Genomic DNA, 20128 nt, shown 5'->3' with positions numbered 1-20128 from the left:
GGAAAGGTTTCCACACACTAGAAGCCCCTTCGTGGGCTGAGACTGTGGGTAGTGGAGGGGGGAAGCTGCAGAGCCACGGCGGAGAGCGCAGCCACAGGGGTGCAGAGGGCAAAGCGGAGAGACTCCTGCACGGAGGATCGGTGCCGACTGGCACTCACCAGCCCAAGAGGCTTGTCTGCTCACCCACCGGGGTGGGCGGGGGCTGGGAGATGAGGCTCTGGCGTTGGTCGGATCACAGGGAGAGGACTGGGTTTGGCGGCGTGAACACAGGCTGAAGGGGGCTAGTGCACCACGGCTAGCCAGGAGGGAGTCCAGGGAAAAGTCTGGACCTGCCGAAGAGGCAAGAGACTTTTTCTTCCCTCTTTGATTCCTGGTGTGAGAGGAGAGGGGACCAAGAGTGCTGCTTAAAGAGCTCCAGAGACCGGCGCTAGATGTGGCTATCAGCACAGACCACAGAGATGGGCATGGGATGCTAAGGCTGCTGCTGCAGCCACCAAAAAGCCTGTGTGCGAGCACAGGTCACTACCCACACCTCCCCTCCCTGGAGCCTGTGCAGCCTGGCACTGCCAGGGTCCCGTGATCCAGGGACAACTTCCCCAGGAGAACGCATGGCATGCATCAGGCTGCTGAAACATTACGCAGGCCTCTGCTTGCCCCGCATCCGTACCCCTCCCTCACCCCAGCCTGAGTGAGACAGAGACACCAAATCAGCTTTTCCTTTAACCCCGTCCTGTCTGAGTGAAGAACAGACGCCCTCAGGCGACCTACACACAGAAGTGGGGCCAAATCCAAAGCTGAACACCAGGAGCTGTGCGAACAAAGAAGAGAAAGGGAAATTTCTCCCAGCAGCCTCAGAAGAAGCAGATTAAAGCTCCACAATCAACTTGATGTACCCTGCATCTGTGGATTACCTGAATAGACAGCGAATCATCCTAAATTGAGGAGGTGGACATTGGGAGCAAGATATATTATTTTTTCCCCTTTTCCTCTTTCTGGGAGTGTGTATGTGTATGCTTCTGTGTGAGATTTTGTCTTTATAGCTTTGCTTTCACCATTTGTCCTAGGTTTCTGTCCATCCGTTTTTTTTTTTTTTACTTAAAAATTTTTTTCTTCAGTTATTTTTTATTTTAATAACTTTATTTTATTTTATCATCTTTCTTTCTTTCTTTCTTTCTATTTTTTTCTCCCTTTTATTCTGAGCCATGTGGATGAAAGGCTCTTGGTGCTCCAGCCAGGAGTCGGTGCTGTGCTTCTGAGGTGGGAAAGCCAAATTCAGGACACTGGTCCATAAGATACCTCCCAGCTCCACGTAATATCAAACAGCAAAAATCTCCCAGAGGTCTCCATCTCAACACCAACACCCAGCTTCACTCAATGACCAGCAAGCTATAGTGCAGGATACCCAATGCCAAACAATTAGCAAGACAGGAACACAGCCCTATCCATTAGCAGAGAGGCTGCCTAAAATCATAATAGGTCCACAGACACCCCAAAACACACAAGCAGAAGTGGACCTGCCCACCAGAAAGACAAGATCCAGCCTCATCCACCAGAACACAGGCACTAGTCCCCTACACCAGGAAGCCTACAAAACCCACTGAAACAGCTTTACCTACTGAGGACAGACAACAGAAATAACGGGAACTACAAAGATGCAGCCTGCGAAAAGGAGACCACAAACACAGTAAGATAAGCAAAATGAGAAAACAGAAAAACACACAGCAGATGAAGGAGCAAGGAAAAACCCACCGGACCTAACAAATGAAGAGGAAATAGGCAGTCTACCTGAAAAAGAATTCAGAATAATGATAGTAAAGATGATCCAAAATCTTGGAAATAGAATAGAGAAAATGCAAGAAACATTTAACAAGGACGTAGAAGAACTAAAGAGGAAACAAGCAATGATGAACAACACAATAAATGAAATTAAAAATACTCTAGAAGGGATCAATAGCAGAATAACTGAGGCAGAAGAACGGATAAGTGACCTGGAAGATAAAATAGTGGAAATAACTATTGCAGAGCTGAGTAAAGAAAAAAGAATGAAAAGAACTGAGGACAGTCTCAGAGACACCTGGGACATATTAAACACACCAACATTCGAATTATAGGGGTCCCAGAAGAAGAAGAGAAAAAGAAAGGGGCTGAGAAAATATTTGAAGAAATTATAGTTGAAAACTTCCCTAATATGGGAAAGGAAATAGTTAATCAAGTCCAGGAAGCACAGAGAGTCCCATACAGGATAAATCCAAGGAGAAATACGCCAAGACACATATTAATCAAACTGTCAAAAATTAAATACAAAGAAAGCATATTAAAAGCAGCAAGGGAAAAACAACAAATAACACACAAGGGAATCCCCATAAGGTTAACAGCTGAACTTTCAGCAGAAACTCTGCAAGCCAGAAGGGAGTGGCAGGACATATTTAAAGTGATGAAGGAGAAAAACATACAACTAAGATTACTCTACCCACCAAAGATCTCATTCAGATTTGATGGAGAAATTAAAAGCTTTACAGACAAGCAAAACCTGAGAGAATTCAGCAACATCAAACCAGCTTTACAACAAATGCTAAAGGAACTTCTCTAGGCAAGAAACACAGGAGATAGAAAATACCTACAATAACAAACCCAAAACAATTAAGAATATAGGAATAGGAACATACATATCAATAATTACCTTAAATGTAAATGGATTAAACGTTCCCACCAAAAGACACAGACTGGCTGAATGGATACAAAAACAAGACCCATATATATGCCTCTCCTATGTTCTATAGGAGACCCACTTCAGACCTAAGGACACACAGAGGGTGAAATTGAGGGGATGGAAAAAGATATTCCATGCAAATGGAAATCAAAAGAAAGCTGCAGTAACAATTCTCATATCAGACAAAATAGACTTTAAAATAAAGACTATTACAAGAGACAAAGAAGGACACTACATAATGATCAAGGGATAAAACCAAGAAGAAGATATCACAATTGTAAATATTTATGCACCCAACATAGGAGCACCTCAGTACATAAGGCAAATACTAACAGCCATGAAAGGGGAAATCGACAGTAACACAATCATAGTAGGGGACCTTAACACCCCACATTCACCAATGGACAGATCATCCAAAATGAAATCAAATAAGGAAAAACAAGCTGTAAATGATTAAACAAGATGGACTTAATTGATATTTGTCAGACATTCCATCCAAAAACAACAGAATACACAATTTTCTCAAGTGCTCAGGGAACATTCTCCAGGTTAGATCATATCTTGGGTCACAAATCAGGTCTTGGTAAATTTAAGAAAATTGAAATCATATCAATTATCTTTTCTGACCACAATGCTATGAGATTAGATATCAATTACGGGAAAAGATCTGTAAAAAATACAAACACATGGAGGCTAAACAATACACTACTTAATAACCAAGTGATCACTGAAGAAATCAAAAAATACCTAGAAACAAATGACAATGGAGACACGATGATCCAAAACATATGGGATGCAGCAAAAACAGTTCAAAGAGGGAAGTTTATAGAAATAAAATCCTACCGCAAGAAACAGGAAACAGCTCAAATAAACAACCTAACTTTGCACCTAAAGCAATTAGAGAAAGAAAAACAAAAAAAAAACCCCAAAGTTAGCAGAAGGAAAGAAATCATAAAGATCAGATCAGAAATACATGAAGGAACTGATAGCAAAGATCAATGAAACTAAAACCTGGTTCTTTGAGAAAATAAACAAAATTGATAAACCATTAGCCAGACTTATCAAAAAAAAAAAAGGGAGAAGACTCAAATCAATAGAATTAGAAATGAAAAAGAAGTAACAACTGACACTGCAGAAATACAAAGAATCATGAAAGATTACTACAAGCAACTCTATGCCAATAAAATGGACAACCTGGAAGAAATGGAAAAATTCTTAGAAATGCACCACCTGCCGAGACTTAACCAGGAAGAAACAGAAAATACGAACAGACCAATCACAAGCACTGAAATTGCAACCATGATTAAAAATCTTCCAACAAACAAAAGCCCAGGATCAGATGGCTTCACAGGCAAATTCTATCAAACATTTAGAGAACAGATAAGACCTATCCTGCTCAAACTCTTCCAAAATATAGCAGAGGGAAGAACACTCCCAAAATCATTCTACGAGGCCACCATCACCCTGATACCAAAACCAGACAAAGATGTCACAAAGAAAGAAAACTACAGGCCAATATCACTGATGAATATAGATGCAAAAATCCTCAACAAAATACTAGCAAACAGAATCCAACAGCACATTAAAAGGATCATACACCATGAGAAAGTGGGGTTTCGTCCAGGAATGCAAGGATTCTTCAATATACGCAAATCAATCAACATGATATACCACATTAACAAATTGAAGAAGAAAAACCATATGATCCTCTCAACAGATGCAGAGAAAGCTTTCGACAAAATTCAACACCTATTTTTGATAAAAACCCTGCAGAAAGTGGGCATAGAGGGAACTTACCTCAACATAATAAAGGCCACATATGACAAACCCACAGTCAACATCATCCTCAATGGTGAAAAGCTGAAACCATTTCCAATAAGATAATGAACAAGACAAGGTTGCCCACTCTCACATTCTTATTCAACATAGCTTTGGAAGTTTTAGCTACAACAATCCGAGAAGTAAAAGAAATAAAAGGAATCCAAATCAAAAGAGAAGAATTAAAGATGTCACTGTTTGCAGATGACATGATACTATACATAGAGAATACTAAAGATGCTACCAGAAAACTACTAGATCTAATCAATGAATTTGGTAAAGTAGCAGGATACAAAATTAATGCACAGAAATCTCTGGCATTCCTATACACTAATGATGAAAAATCTGAAAGTGAAATTAAGAAAACACTCCCATTTACCATTTCAAAAAAGAATAAGATATCTAGGAATAAACTTACCTAAGGAGACAAAAGACCTGTATGCAGAAAATTATAAGACACTGCTGAAAAAAATTAAAGTTGATACAACTAGATGCAGAGATATACCATGTTCTTGGACTGGAAGAATCAACATTGTGAAAATGACTCTACTACCCAAAGCAATCTACAGATTCAATGCAATCCCTATCAAACTACCACTGGCATTTTTCACAGAACTAGAAGCAAATATTTCACTATTTTCATGGAAACACAAAAGACCCCTAATAGCCAAAGCAATCTTGAGAACGAAAAATGGAGCTGGAGGAATCAGGCTCCCTGACTTCAGACTATACTATAAAGCTACAGTAATCAAGGCAGTATGGGACTGGCACAAAAACAGAAATATAGATCAATGGAACAGGATAGAAAGCCCAGAGATAAACCCACACACATATAGTCACCTTATCTTTGATAAAGGAGGCAAGAATATACAGTGTAGAAAAGACAACCTCTTCAATAAGTGGTGCTGGGCAAACTGGACATGTAAAAGAATGAAATTAGAACACTCCTTAACACCATACATAAAAATAAACTCAAAATGGATTGAAGACCTAAATGTAAGGCCAGACACCATCAAACTCTTAGAAGAAAACATAGGCAAAACACTCTATGACATAAATCACAGCAAGATCCTTTTTGACCCACCTCCTAGAGAAATGGAAATAAAAACAAAAATAAACAAATGGGACCTAATGAAACTTCAAAGCTTTTGGCCAGCAAAGGAAACCATAAACAAGACCAAAAGAAAACCCTCTGAATGGGAGAAAGTATTTGCTAATGAAGCAACTGACAAAGGATTAATATCCACAATTTACAAGCAGCTCATACAGCTGAATAACAAAAAACAAACAATCCAATCCAAAATGGGCAGAAGACCTAAATAGACATTTCTCCAAAGAAGATATACAGATTGCCAGCAACACATGAAAGAATGCTCAGCATCATTAATCATTAGAGAAATGTGAATCAAAACTACAATGAGATATCATCTCACACCAGTCAGAATGGCCATCACCAAAAAATCTAGAAACAATAAATGCTGGAGAGGGTGTGGAGAAAAGGGAACATTCTTACACTGTTGGTTGGAATGTAAATAGATACAGCCACTATGGAGAACAGTATGGAAGTTCCTTGAAAATGTAAAAATAGAACTACCATATGACCTAGCAATCCCACTACTGGGCATACACCCTGAGAAATCCATAATTCAAAGAGAGTCATGTACCTAAATGTTCATTGCAGCTCTATTTACAACAGCCAGGACATGGAATTAACCTAAGTGTCCATCAACAGATGAATGAATAAAGATGTGGCTCATATATACAATGGAATATTACTCATCCATAAAAAGAAATGAAATTGAGTTATTTGTAGTGAGGTGGATGAACCTAGAGTCTGTCATAGAGTGAAGTAAGTGAGAAAGAGAAAACAAATACCTTATGCTAACACATATATATGGTGTCTAAGAAAAAAAATGTCACAAAGAACCTAGGGGTAAGATGGGAATAAGGACACAGACCTACTAGAGAATGGACTTGAGGATAAGAGGAGGGGGAAGGGTAAGATGTGACAAAGTGAGTGAGTGGCATGGACATATATACACTACCAAACATAAAATAGATAGCTAGTGGGAAGCAGCTGCATAGCACAGGGAGATCAGCTCAGTGCTTTGTGACCACCTAGAGGGGTGGGATAGGGAGTGTGGAAGGGAGGGAGACACAAGAGGGAAGAGATTGGCTTCCCTGGTGGAGCAGTGGTTGAGAATCTGCCTGCTAATGCAGGTGACACGGGTTCGAGCCCTGGTTTTGGAAGATCCCACATGCCACGGAGCAACTAGACCCGTGAGCTCAACTACTGAGCCTGCACGTCTGGAGCCTGTGCTTTGCAACCTTAGAGGCCACGATAGTGAAGAGGCCCATGCACCACGATGAAGAGTGGCCCCCGCTTGCCACAACTAGAGAAAGCCCTCGCACAGAAACGAAGACCCAACACAGCCAAAAATAAATAAATAAATAAATAAAAGATAACTATTAAAAAAAAGGAAGAGATATGGGAACATATGTATATGTATAACTGATTCACTTTTTTATAAAGCAGAAATTAACACACCATTGTAAAACAATTATGCTCCAATATAGATGTTAAAAAAAATAGAAACCGTGTCAAATATTCTTTTTTTTTTCTTGCGGTACACAGGCCTCTCACTGCTGTGGCCTCTCCCGCCGCAGAGCACAGGCTCCAGACTCACAGGCTCAGCGGCCATGGCCCACGGGCCCAGCCGCTCTGCGGCATGTGGGATCCTCCCTGACCGGGGCATGAACCCGCGTCCACTGCTTCAGCAGGCGGACTCTCAACCACTGCGCCACCAGAGAAGCCCAATGTCAAATATTCTTAATAACATTAATAGCCACATACTGTTGCATGATATTGCAGAAGGAGCATTGGAGTCAGATTCAGGTTTTAATACAAACTGCCATTTATTACTTGTGTAACTTTGGCGGTTACTTAACTTCTGAACTTGAGTTGGCTCACCTGCAGGTTAAATCATATATGCAAAGTACTTGGCACAAAATAGATTACAAATGTTAATTTCATTTCATTCATCTGAAGCCAGAAAACTTAAATCCTCACTTTGCTACATATTACCTATATCAAGTGTTCGCAAGGAAGTCATTTAACCTTGCCGAGCTCTAGTTTTCTCATCTGTAAAATAAAGTTGCTATGAAGATTATATAGAACTGTATATTGAAATGTACCTCTAGATAGTCTGCTAAGCAATGTCTGCATACAGGGCAGTTTTAAAGAAAGAGAAAGAAAATATACCAGTCTTACCTCATTGCCACATTACTTCCATCTATGACAACTGGTCTCAAATTGTCACTGTTGTCTATTTCATCTTCAAGAGACAGTTCAGGGCTTGCAACTTCTCTGGAGCTGGGACCCCGAGGCACTAACAAACTCAAGTTGACTTGCCCTTCCAAATCACCTTTGTTTCCAAGTCTGACAAGTTCTGCCAGTACATCATTAATAAGCGATTCTGGACCCAGCTTATTCAGTACTAATTGAATCTGTTCCTCTGCATAGCCCAGCTTTAAAGCAAAATCCATCTTGGTTTGGTATTCTTTTTCCAAGTCAAGCTTCCCATCCTGTAGAATGCTACTCTGGGAGAAGCTTGGATGATCTAGGCAGGGTGATCTACAAAGCTGGCGGTGTGGCTTAGAGGGAATATCCTTTTTCTTCAACTGAACATCTCCAGGTTGGCAGCTGTTGTCATTACTGCTGCTTTTAAGGCTCATCTGTTCAGGGTCACTCTCAGAGTTCAACTCTTCAGAATCAGCATTATGCTGCTCTGTGTTCTCTTGCTTAGGCTGCTGCTTCTCTTCCTTGGAGGCATTCTTCTTCATTTTTGGTGTTTCCACTGCAGCTGTGGCCGTCATCCCGTTTAGTGGGCAATCTGAGGTCTAATCAGCTCTTTTTCTTTTTAGCCTTCTTGGAATCCATGTACATTGGCCTCCCTTTGTGTAAAATGGGGTGGTAGTGATGGCACAAGGGTTTGCCTGTTTGGTTTGTTATGTTTAGATGTTACCAGTTCCTACAAATAAACACACATACCATAATCATGTTTAGTAAACTTATGAAAAAGCATTTTAGAACACAGTGTTTTCTTCCTAAGAAACTACAGTTGTCTGACATTATATTTTTCTGCTTATAATGATTGGACTCTTGAAATATTACCAAGCATCTTTTCAGACCACAATGATATGAGACTATAAAATTTACTACAACATAAACAACTAAAAGAAAATAATTGAACACATGGAGTCTAGACAGCATGTTACTAAATGACCAATAGGTCATTGAAGAAATCAAACAGAAAATAAAAAATATTTTGAGATAAAAATGTAAACACAATGATACAAATATCTATGAGACTGAAGCAAAGCAGTTGTAAGAGGGAAGTTTATAGTGATGCAAGCCTGCCTCAGGAAACAAGAAAAGTCTCAAGTAAAGAATCTACACTAAAGGAACTAGAAAATTAAGAAGAAACAAAACCCAGAGTTAGTAGAAAGAAATGAATAATAAAGATTAGAGCAGAAATAAATGAAATACAGACTAAAAAGCAATGGAAAAATCAATGAAAGTAAGGCCTGGTTCTTTGAAAAGATATACAAAATTGATAAAACTTTAGCCAGACTCATCAAACAAAAGAGACAGAGAGGGCCTAAATAAATAAAATCAGAAGTGAAAAAGATGTTACAACTGACAGCACAGAAATACAAAGAATTATAAGAAATTTCTACAAAAAATTATATGCCAAAAAGTGGACAACATGAAAGAAATGGATAAATTCCTAGAAACACAGTTTCTCAAGACTGAATCAGGAATAAATAAAAATATGAACAGACCAATTGCCAGTAATGAAATTAAATCTGTAATTAAAAACCTCCCATCAAACAAAAGTCCAGCATAAGATGGCTTCACAGGTAAACATTTTTAAAAGAGTTACTGCCTCTCCTTCTCAGACTATTCCAGAAAGTTGAAGAGGAGGGAATGCTTTCAATGCTGCTTCCAAGCCAGCATTACCCTGATAACAAAACTAGACAAAGACAACATAAAAAAGAAAATTACAGGCCAAAATCACTGATAAACATAAATGCAAAAACACTCAACAAAATATTAGCAAACTAAATTCAACAGTAAGCTAAAAGGTTCACACACCATGATCCAGTGGGATTTATCCCAGGGATGCAAGGATTTTTCAATATCTGCAAATTAATCAATGTGATATACCACATTAACAAATTGAAGAATAAAAATCATATGATCACTTCAATTGATGCATAAAAAGCTTTTGACAAAATTTAACATCTGTTTATGATAAAAACTCTCCAGAAAGTGGGTATAGAGTTAAGATACCTCAACATAATAAAGGCCATATATACCCCAACAACCAACATTATACTCAATTGTGAAAACCAGAAAGCATTTCCTCTAAGATCAGGAACAAGACAAGTTGGCCTACTCTCACCACTTTTATTCAACACAGTATTGGAAGCTCTAGCCACAGCAATCATATAAGAAAAAGAAATAAAAGTAATCCAAATTGGAAAGAAAGAAGTAAAACCTCTTGCAGATGACATTATACTATATATAGAAACCCTGAAGACTTCACCAAAAAAGCTATTAGAACTGACAAATGAGATAAAGTTGCAGGATACAAAATTAATATACAGAAATCTCTAATGTTTCTATACACTAAAAACCATCTATCAGAAAGAGAAATTAACAAAACAATCCCATTTACAATTGCATCAAAAAGAATCAAATACCTAGAAATAAATTTAACCAGGGCAGTGAAAGACCTGTATTCTGAACAGGATAAGATACTGATGAAAGAAATTGAAAACAACACAAACAAATGAAAGATATACCTTGCTCATGGATTGGAAAAATTAATATTGTTAAAATTTCCATACTACACAAAGCAATCTACAGATTCAATGCAATCCCTATCAAAACATTAATGGTAGTTTTCACAGAACTAGAATAAATAATTCTAAAATTTATATGGAACCAAAAAAGGCACTGAATAGCCAAAGCAATTTTGAGAAAAAAGAACAAAGCTGGATGTATTATGCTCCTTGACTTAAAACTTTACTAAAAATTTATAGTAATTAAAATAGTGTGGTATTGGTACAAAAACAGACACATAGATCAATGGGAGAGAATAGAGAGCCAAAGAATAAACCGAAGTCTATTGGGTCAATTAATTTATGACAAAGGAGACAAGAATATACAATAGGGAAAAGACAGCCTCTTCAATAAACGGTGTTGGGAAAACTGGACACCTGCATGTAAAAGAATCAAACTGGACTAATTTCTTACACCATATACAAAAATAAATTCAAAATGGATTAAAGATTTAAGTGTAAGACTTGAAACCATAGAACACCTAGAAGAAAACATAAGCAGTATGCTTTTTGACAACAGTCTTAGCAACATTTTTTGGATCTGTGTCCTCAGGCAAGGGCAACAAAAGAAAAAAATAAACAAATGAGACTACATCAAACTAAAAAGTGCTTGCGCACTATCAACAAAAGAAAAGCAACCTACTGAATCAGAGAAGATATTTGCAAATGACATGTTAGATAAGGGCTTAATATTCAAAATATATAAAGAACTCATACAACTCAATAACAAAAAGCCCCAAACTTTCTGATTAAAAACTGGTCAGAGATATGAAAAGATCCCTAACTTCATTAATCATCAACAAAATGCATCAAAACCACAATATCACCTCACACCTATCACCTCACACCTATCAGGATGGCTATCATCAAAAAGACAACAACTAACTAGTGCTGGTGAGGATGTGAAGAAAAGGGAATACTCCTGCACTGTTGGTGAGAATGTAACTTGGCACAGCCAATATGGAAAATAGCATGGAGGTTCCTCAAAAAATTAAAAATAGAACTACCAGCATTTCCACTTCTGGATATTTACACAAAGTAAGCAAAAACACCAATTCAAAAAGATATATGCACCCTTATGTTCATTGCAACATTATTTACAGCAACCAAGCTATGAAAACAACTTAAGTGTCTATCAATAGATGAATGGATAAAAGAGGTGTGAGATATATTTGTGTATACACACACACACACACACACACACACACAGAATATTATTCAGCTATAAAAATTAATGAAATCTTGCCTTTTGAGACAACATGAATGAACCTAGAAGGTATTATTTTTGTTGTTGTTTTTTGTTTGTTTTTAGTTTCCTGACCAGGTATCAAACCTGGGTCCTTGGCAGTGAAAGCATGGAGTCCTAACCACTGGACCTCCAGGGAATTCCTTAGAAGGTATTATGTTAAGTGAAATAAGTCAGACAAAGAAAGACAAATACTGTAAATTTCACTTATATGTGGGATCTAAAAAACAAATCAAATGAATAAACATAACAAAACAGAAACAGACCAATAGATACAGAGAACAAGCTCGTGGTTGCTGGTTGGGGCTGGGTGGTGAGGGTGAGGGGTTGGGTGAAATAGGTGAAGAGGATTAAGAAGTACAGACTTCCAATAATAAAATAAATGTCACAGGGATCCAATACACAGCATAAGGAATATATAGTCAATAATGTCGTAATAATTTTGTATGGTGACAGATGGTTATTAGAATTTTGGGGTGATAATTTTGTAATGTATTTAAATGTCAAATCATTACGTTGTAAACCTGAAGCTAACATAATATTGCACATCAACTATAATTCAATAAAAAATGATTGGACTCACATTAAAAAAATAGAGTCTCGAGAAGTCCGATGCACTATCCATTGCACTACAGAGCCATCTAAGGGTCTCTAATTCTCTACTAAATCTAGACACAAAATTTTCAGTGATGGTCATAGTGGTTTAATTCCCCCCCACACACAAAAGTCATATCTAAAGTTAACTGCTTATCACAAAAACGAAGGAAGAGAAACATGGCATTTCAACAGGGTGCAGAAACATACACATCTTTTAAGAACTCTTTTTTACTTTCTGCCAGGTAAATTCTCCGAATACCACACCATATTCTTCTAGCTAAAGCTGAACTCCACTCCTGAAGAGGACAACTTCTCCAGCATTACTTTTTGCAAAATATCAGGGTCCCCATCTACTGGGGAGACTGGTAAACCATTAAAATTGCTTTAAAGCAATTGAAGCTGGCTATAAGAGTCACGAATAGAGACGTGTGCTCCAGACAAGAAAAAAAGGTGTGTGCACATTCATGAATTGTATCTGCAGCCTCTTTTATCTACTGTAATTGTATTTATTATATTGTAAAAAGGAGAAAATCAACTCAATTTGCATGAGAAACTAGAATATTTGAAAAGAACATTAATTACAGAAGAGAAATAGGGGCATTTTATTTCTAAACTCCTTTCACCTACATCATCTGTCCCCTCAGGTTTGAGTTCTAACCTGTCCAAGGTGTTTCCTTTACTTTGAGCCTCGGTTTCCTCATATATGAAATGAGGATACGGATAGTTACCTCACAGAACAAGGATTACATAAAATGAGTAAGGAGAGTGCTTAGAAAAGTGAACAGAACATAGTAGGCTCTCAATATATGTAAAGGGTACAACAGACACCACCAGAAGTTTGGTTTAAAAAAAGAGAAGATTGACAGTGAGGCAAGACTATAGACCTGTGAGCATTGATAAGCTCTTCAGATAGCAGCTGTGCTCACTAATCTAAAACCAGACTATCTATGTAATTAGTGTACTAGGGTTTTCCAGTTACACTTTAATTCTATTCATTTAAACAAGAAGAAAATTCATCAGTAGTTTTATCTAAGAATAATATAGATAACTGCATACTTATCTTAGGAAAGTCACGTTTGGAAACAACATATGCACACAGAATTGACATCTCAGACCTGACATTCAGGCAGCATATGACTTCTCTAATGATTATATCACCACTTGTTACTTCAAATTTTTCCCTTAATGAATAGACACATAGACACCCATTTCACTGTCACTTCTCCATTAATCTTTGTTATATAAATTTTAAATCCTATTTCCTTTATAAGTTCCATATTTACTACTGACTTACATTTTATTCTCTTGAAAATAATTTCTAGTGCACACAGGAAATTGAAAACTTTCCTCTTGCATTTATTCAAAGCTCCAAAGTCACTTAACAAGAACTGTTTATAAGACTAAATGTATATTTTCCTGGCAAATGACAGGTACCTGTAAAAGATAAGTTTGACTGCTCTTAGCTAGCAGACCAAATGTCTAGTTATTACTGTGAAAGTTTCTTACTCAATAACCTAAGATAGAAGATAAATAAATGACTTGGCAGACATAAACTTTGATTTACTTTTTAAAGCCTTAAGCAAGTTTTTAAGAGAAATGCTGGTTGTCTGTCCTAAAACCTACGTAGGTGTGTAAGTATCATGTGTTTTTTTGTGTTTGTTTTGTGTTGTTTTACAATGCAAACTTCTTGAGGCAAAGATAGCAGGAAAGTCTTTTCATTCAAAAGAACAATCGCTGAGTGCCAGAGACTGTGATAAGCCCTGGGTCTAGAAGGAGAGATCAGAACTGATCCTGTCCTCAAAGAACTCTCAAACTAATTTTAAAAATGACTAGAAATGGCCCTAGGGAATGCTGAAACACAATTCTATAGAGGGTGATCATATCAATTTTAGTTCAAGTGGGGACAATTTTGAGAATGAAGGATCATTACTAATAATTACGTCAGAACAATAGGCATGAACTGGGGAATTCCCAGGCAAATATGGATGCATGGTTGGTCCTTCAAGTTACTTGAAAATTTCCATTTACATACAGAAGAGGGAATGTTCGATTCTAACTGCAGGGTGGGAGATGAGGGTGGTGGTTGAAGGGATTATGAAGAATTCAAGAAAGATATAATATTTGGAGTAATTTTCTGACTAATTAATTAATTAACATCTACTTAGTGCTATGTACCAAGAGACATGTTTTCTGGTAGGGTGTAAAAACGGACAAGGATTCTGATCTCATAGTGCTTATAGTGGTGGTGGTGGGAGTGGAGATAGACAATAATCAAATACTTATATAATTCATAATTATAACCTGTGACAAATGATTAACTGTTAAAAAGTATAGGGACAATATGAGTTGAGTCTTAAAGGAAAGAGTAACAATTTACTGGGTAGGAAAGAATTTTTAATGTTATAGATATATGAAGATTAATATGATATTGTGCCTTAATTAATGCCTCATGCTTAATATTACTGGTGAAGATGGCTAAAGGAAAATAGTTACTTTTACTGAAAAAGGAAGGTGACTGGGGGGAAAACTTTCAAAGACGATGTTCTAGCTGTTACTTATGACAGGTATTGTAAAGAGTTTTTATCTTTCATTGTTATTGATTTAAAAAATCACAAATACTGACATATTTTGGAAAATCACATTCATCAGAAGAAATTAAAGGACTGGATATAATTTGTTTTAAGAAGTTGAGAGATTTGTCATCAGTTGGCTGTGTGTTATAGGTACAGAGCTTGCCTATAATTTTCTTAAGAATATAATAAACAAATGATTGAAAACTTGCCTTTGAAGCTAAAAAAACAGAAAAACAAATGCAGGCAAAAGCTGTCAAAAGTGACAAGGAATTTCCACCAAGGGAAAAAGAATCTTCACCTTACCATTCAGTCTGCTCAGTCCACTTTCTTCCTCCACCCCTCCCCCATCCTTATTACAAAATATGATTCGTTCATTTTGCATTTGCACAGAGTAATTTTCCAATATCAATCAGGTTCTACAACAAACCCCACTTCATCTTCTCCAAAATCTGCTAAACAACACCCTGTATGGAGACAGAAACATCTGACCATGTCTACTGAACCAAAATCATTGGAAATGTTCAAAAAAGTCCAATAACCATGTAGAACAGAGCCATCAAGCAGTAGCCAAATCAAGAACAGAATAGTTAATTCTCAATTATCTACATGTGACTAAGCCACTTTCTTATTTGTAGAGCAGTTAAATCTCAAACTGTGATCTGGGAAGGCATGTTTCGAGAGACACTTAGGGATACCTAATTAGACAGCTGCCCATTCCTTTCCCTTCTAGCAGGTTTTTCATAATAGGTATCCTCAAAGAAAATACCCATATCAAATACAGAAATACCCACAGGAATACAAATGATCATAAGAGATTACTATGAATAACTATATGCCAATAAAATGGACAACCTAGAAGAAATGGATAAATTCTTAGTAAGGTACAGTCTCCCAAGACTGAACCAGGAAGAAATAGAAAATATGAACAGACCAATTGCCAGTAATGAAATTGAATCAATAATCAAAAAACCTCCCAACCAATAAAAGTCCATGATCAGATGGCTTCACAGATGAATTCTACCAAACATTTAGAGAAGAGTTAACTCCTATCTTTCTCAAAGTATTCCAAAATTTACAGAGGAAAGAACACGCCTGACCTCATTCTAAGAGGTCAGCATCACCCTGATACCAAAACCAGACAAAGATATCACAAAAAAAGAAAATTAGAGATCAATATCACTGATGAACATAGATGCAAAAATCCTCAACAAAATATTAGCAAACAAAATCCAGCAATACATTAAAAGTATCATACACCATGATCAAGTGGGATTTATACCAGGGATGCAAAGATTTTTCAATATCCAAAAATCAATCAATGTGATACACATCATTAACAAACTGAAGAATAAAAATCATATGATCATCTCAATAAATGCAGAAAATACTTTTGTTAAAATTTGATATCCATCTATGATAAAAACTCTCCAGAAAGTGGGAATAGATGGAACCTACCTCAACGTAATAAAAGCCATATATGAAAAACCCACAGCTAATATCATACTCAACAGTGAAAAGCTGAAAGCATTTCCTTTAAGATGAGGAACAAGAAAAGGGTGCCTGCCTGCTCTCACCACTTTTATTTAACATATAATTGGAAGTCCTAGCCACAACAATCAGACAAGAAAAATAAATAAAAGGAATCCAAATTGGAAAGGAAGGAGTAAAACTGTTACTATTTTGAGATGCCCTGACACTGCACAAAGAAAATCCTAAAACTGCCACCAGAAAACTACTAGAGCTCATAAACGAATTTGGTAAGGTTGCAGGATACAAAACTAATATAAAGAAATCTGTTGCATTTCTACACTAACAACAAACTATTAGAAAGAGAAATTAAGGAAACAATCCCATTTACCATCACATCAAAAAGAATAAAATACCTAGGAATAAATCTACCTAAAGAGGTAAAAGTCTTGTACTCAGAAAACTCTAAGACACTGATGAAAGACACTGAAGAGGACACAGATGGAAAGATATACCTTGTTTTTGAATTGGAAGAATTAATATTGTTAAAATGACTATACTACCCAGGGCAATCTATAGATTCAATACAATCCCCAATGCAATCCCTATCAAAATACTAAGGGCATTTTTCACAGAACTAGAACAAATAATTTAAAAATTTGTATGGAAACACAAAAGATCCTGAATGGCCCAAACAACTTGATAACAGAGCTGGAAGAATCATGCGCCCTGACTTCAGACTATACTACAAAGCTACAATAATCAAAACAGTATAGTACTGGCTCAGAAACAGACACATAGCTCAATGGAACAAAATGGCCCAGAAAAAAAAAAAAGCCCACACACTTATGATCAATTAATCTACAACAAAGCAAGAGTATACAATGGAGAAAAGACAGTCCCTTCAATAAGTGGTGCTGAGAAAACTGGACAGCTACAAGTAAATGAATGAAAATACAACATTTTCTAGCACCACATACAAAATTAAACTCAAAATGAATTAAAGACCGAAATGTAGGACCAGAAAACATAAAACTCCTAGAGGAAAACATAGGCAGAACACTCTTTGACATAAATCATAGCAATATGTTTTTGGATTTGTCTCCTAAAGCAAAGGAAATAAAAAGCAAAAATAAATAAATGAGGCCTAATTAAAGTTAAAAGCTTTTGCACAGCAAAGGAAACCTTGACCAAACAAAAAGACAACCTATTGAATGGGAGAAAATATTTGCAAATGATATGACTGATAAAGGTTGATATCCAACATATATAAACAGCTCATGTAACTCAAGATTAAAAAAAAACAAAAATCTGGGTTAAATATATATATGATGGAATACTGCTCAGCCATAAAAAAGAATGTAATTTTGCCATTTGCAGCAACATCGATGGACTTGGAGATTATTATGCTAAGTGAAATAAGTCAGATAGAGAAAGACAAACACTGTATGATGTCACTTATATGTGGAATCTAAAAAATACAACAAACTAGTGAATATAACAAAAAAGAAGCAGACACACAGATATATTTAGAAAACAAACTAGTGGTTACCACTAGGAGAGGAAAGGGGATGGGGGCAATATAAGTGTAGGGGATAAAGAGGTAAAAACTACTATATATAAAATGAACTACAAGGATATATTGTACAATATGGGGAATATAGCAAATATTTTATAATAACTATAAATGAAATATAACCTTTAAAAATTGTAACTCACTATATTGTACACCTGCAACTTATGTAATACTGTACATCAACTATATTTCAATAAAAAATTATCTACTATGTGAGAGTTTTGGTGAGGCCCAGATAACTGAGAAATGATTACAGTTCAGTCATAATAAGAATACTAAACTCTTTTCTTGGTTTCTACTGCTTGAACTGTACCACCGCTTTTAGAATTAACTTTAAAGAGAACAAATCCAAATCAGTATTGTATCAACCCATCATATTTTACTCTAAAAGTGGCAAAGAAAATAAAAGCTATTATGAAACTTTAGTAATAGTAATAAAATATGAACAATCATTTACGTTTGCATTTCAAATTAGAGCTTGCCTAAGTGCTTTCACATACACGCTCTCAATCAACAAGGCCATGCCATTACCTATACAGCCCAGATTTGGGTTGTTATAACTTATATAGTCTACCTTTAATTCCCTGTGTCAAGCACATCAGCTAAAGAAGTTACAAAAATCCCAGGGAAAAATATGAAATGTAAGCTTTCTCAATGCTTGGGAGGCAAAGGGGTTTGAAATACTTACTGATTCTCAAAATGAAAAAGTTCACATGAGAGTGAACTGAAAAAATCCAAAATCTGAATCTTATCATTTTCATTTATATTAAATCAATTACATACAGCAATTATATCATAAAGGAGATAAAGACTTGCTTTATTGCTTCCTCAGCCTCCAACTGTATCCACTTGTCCATGTGCTCTTGAATGGTGGTAACACTTAGCAAAGAAATAAGTATAAGAAATAGCCTATTTTCTGTGGTTTGTAAAAATGGGATTTCCCTCAGGCAAAGAGAGTGTGTTTGTCAGCCTGTCCTTTCACTACCCTCTAAAAAAAATAGGCTTTTTCTTTCTTTCCTTTTTTACTTTTAATCTTCAATGCATTCTCAATAAGATGCATGTCATGGCTGGAGCTAAACACAACTAAGTTATTCAAAATTTAGGATTTCATTTCAAATCTTCGCATGATTAAATGGCCTCAATTCTTGTCCCCTGTATCAATGTTGAAGTTTTAGACAAAGTGTTTATAGGAAAGTAACACTCCGTTAACTTTTAATATCCATTCATTCTTCTAGGATTTCAAACATAATAAACATAAAATGATTTAATTTCAAGACCCATTATCCCTAGGTTTTAAACTGGGGCTCATTTTCTTGCTCCTTTTCAATGCACTCATCCCATTAGGAAAGTTTTATGTCAACAGAACAACTAAAACAAAGTACTACACACACTCTGCTGTCTAAACTAATTAAAACCACATTGGTAAATGTCACCTTAATTTATACTGGATTCAATCTCCCATACAAAATCATTTCTAGTGCTCAACCTTTCAGAAAAACAAGGAAGCTGTAGGTTACATACCTACTATTTTCTTCTTTCTGTATAAAGAAGGTCTAGATAAAGATTGGTTGAAATTCATGTGGGGACGCTGCATCACACACTACAAGAGATGGTCTTTATTAGAGTAACTGTGCAGTGCATGTATGTTCTCTGGCCACTAATGACAGCTGTCACTAGTGGGTTCCACATGTTCCAGAGAACATGTCAAGACTCATTGATGAAGTTTCTTATTTATTTTATTTTTTTGCTTTCTTCTGCCCTCTCCCCTTTTCTGTCCTTCACCATTCTCTTTTCTTTCTCTGTGCCATACACTCCCACCCCAAAAATTCTTTTGGTCAAAGCTGTAGGGAAATGTGCCTGTGCCATCCAACACTCACAGTAAATTGAAAAAAAATAGTGCCTGTTTTATGACTTTAATAGCAATAAACATATCTTGAGCATCCCATTCAGTTAATAATACCAGGCTTGATCTTTCTTGCTTCTCTCCAATTCAACTGCTTTGAAAAATAAGTAGAATAGAGTATATCCTATTTTCTTTCTTCATAATCAAATCATTAGACTAAAATAAGAAATCACTCAATGATCAGGACAGTTCTGAGGGGTAGCTTGCAGTGTTGCAGCCATGAGGTCATCAGCTTAAGTCTGGTTAGCCCCAGTGATCTCCAAGAGGAAATTCAAAATGTATTTGGAGGAAAATGGGAGTAAGAGGGAAAGGGGGAGTGGAATGCTTG

General features: G+C 36.5%; 1 protein-coding gene across 1 annotated transcript in view; it reads right to left on the bottom strand.

The window, feature by feature from the left end:
* The window catches only part of ZC3H12B (zinc finger CCCH-type containing 12B), a 161199-nt gene that overhangs the window by 23723 nt on the left and 117348 nt on the right, over positions 1-20128 (bottom strand). The window contains exon 2 of the mRNA XM_004283549.3: positions 7800-8559. Coding sequence (XP_004283597.1) covers positions 7800-8404 — 605 coding nt within the window. The 5' untranslated portion in view covers positions 8405-8559. The remainder of the gene's footprint in view (positions 1-7799; positions 8560-20128) is intronic.

This window comes from Orcinus orca, chromosome X (assembly GCF_937001465.1).
Source record: "Orcinus orca chromosome X, mOrcOrc1.1, whole genome shotgun sequence".
In the NCBI taxonomy this organism is placed as follows: Eukaryota; Metazoa; Chordata; class Mammalia; order Artiodactyla; family Delphinidae; genus Orcinus; species Orcinus orca.
This window is presented reverse-complemented; position numbering and strand designations above follow the sequence as displayed.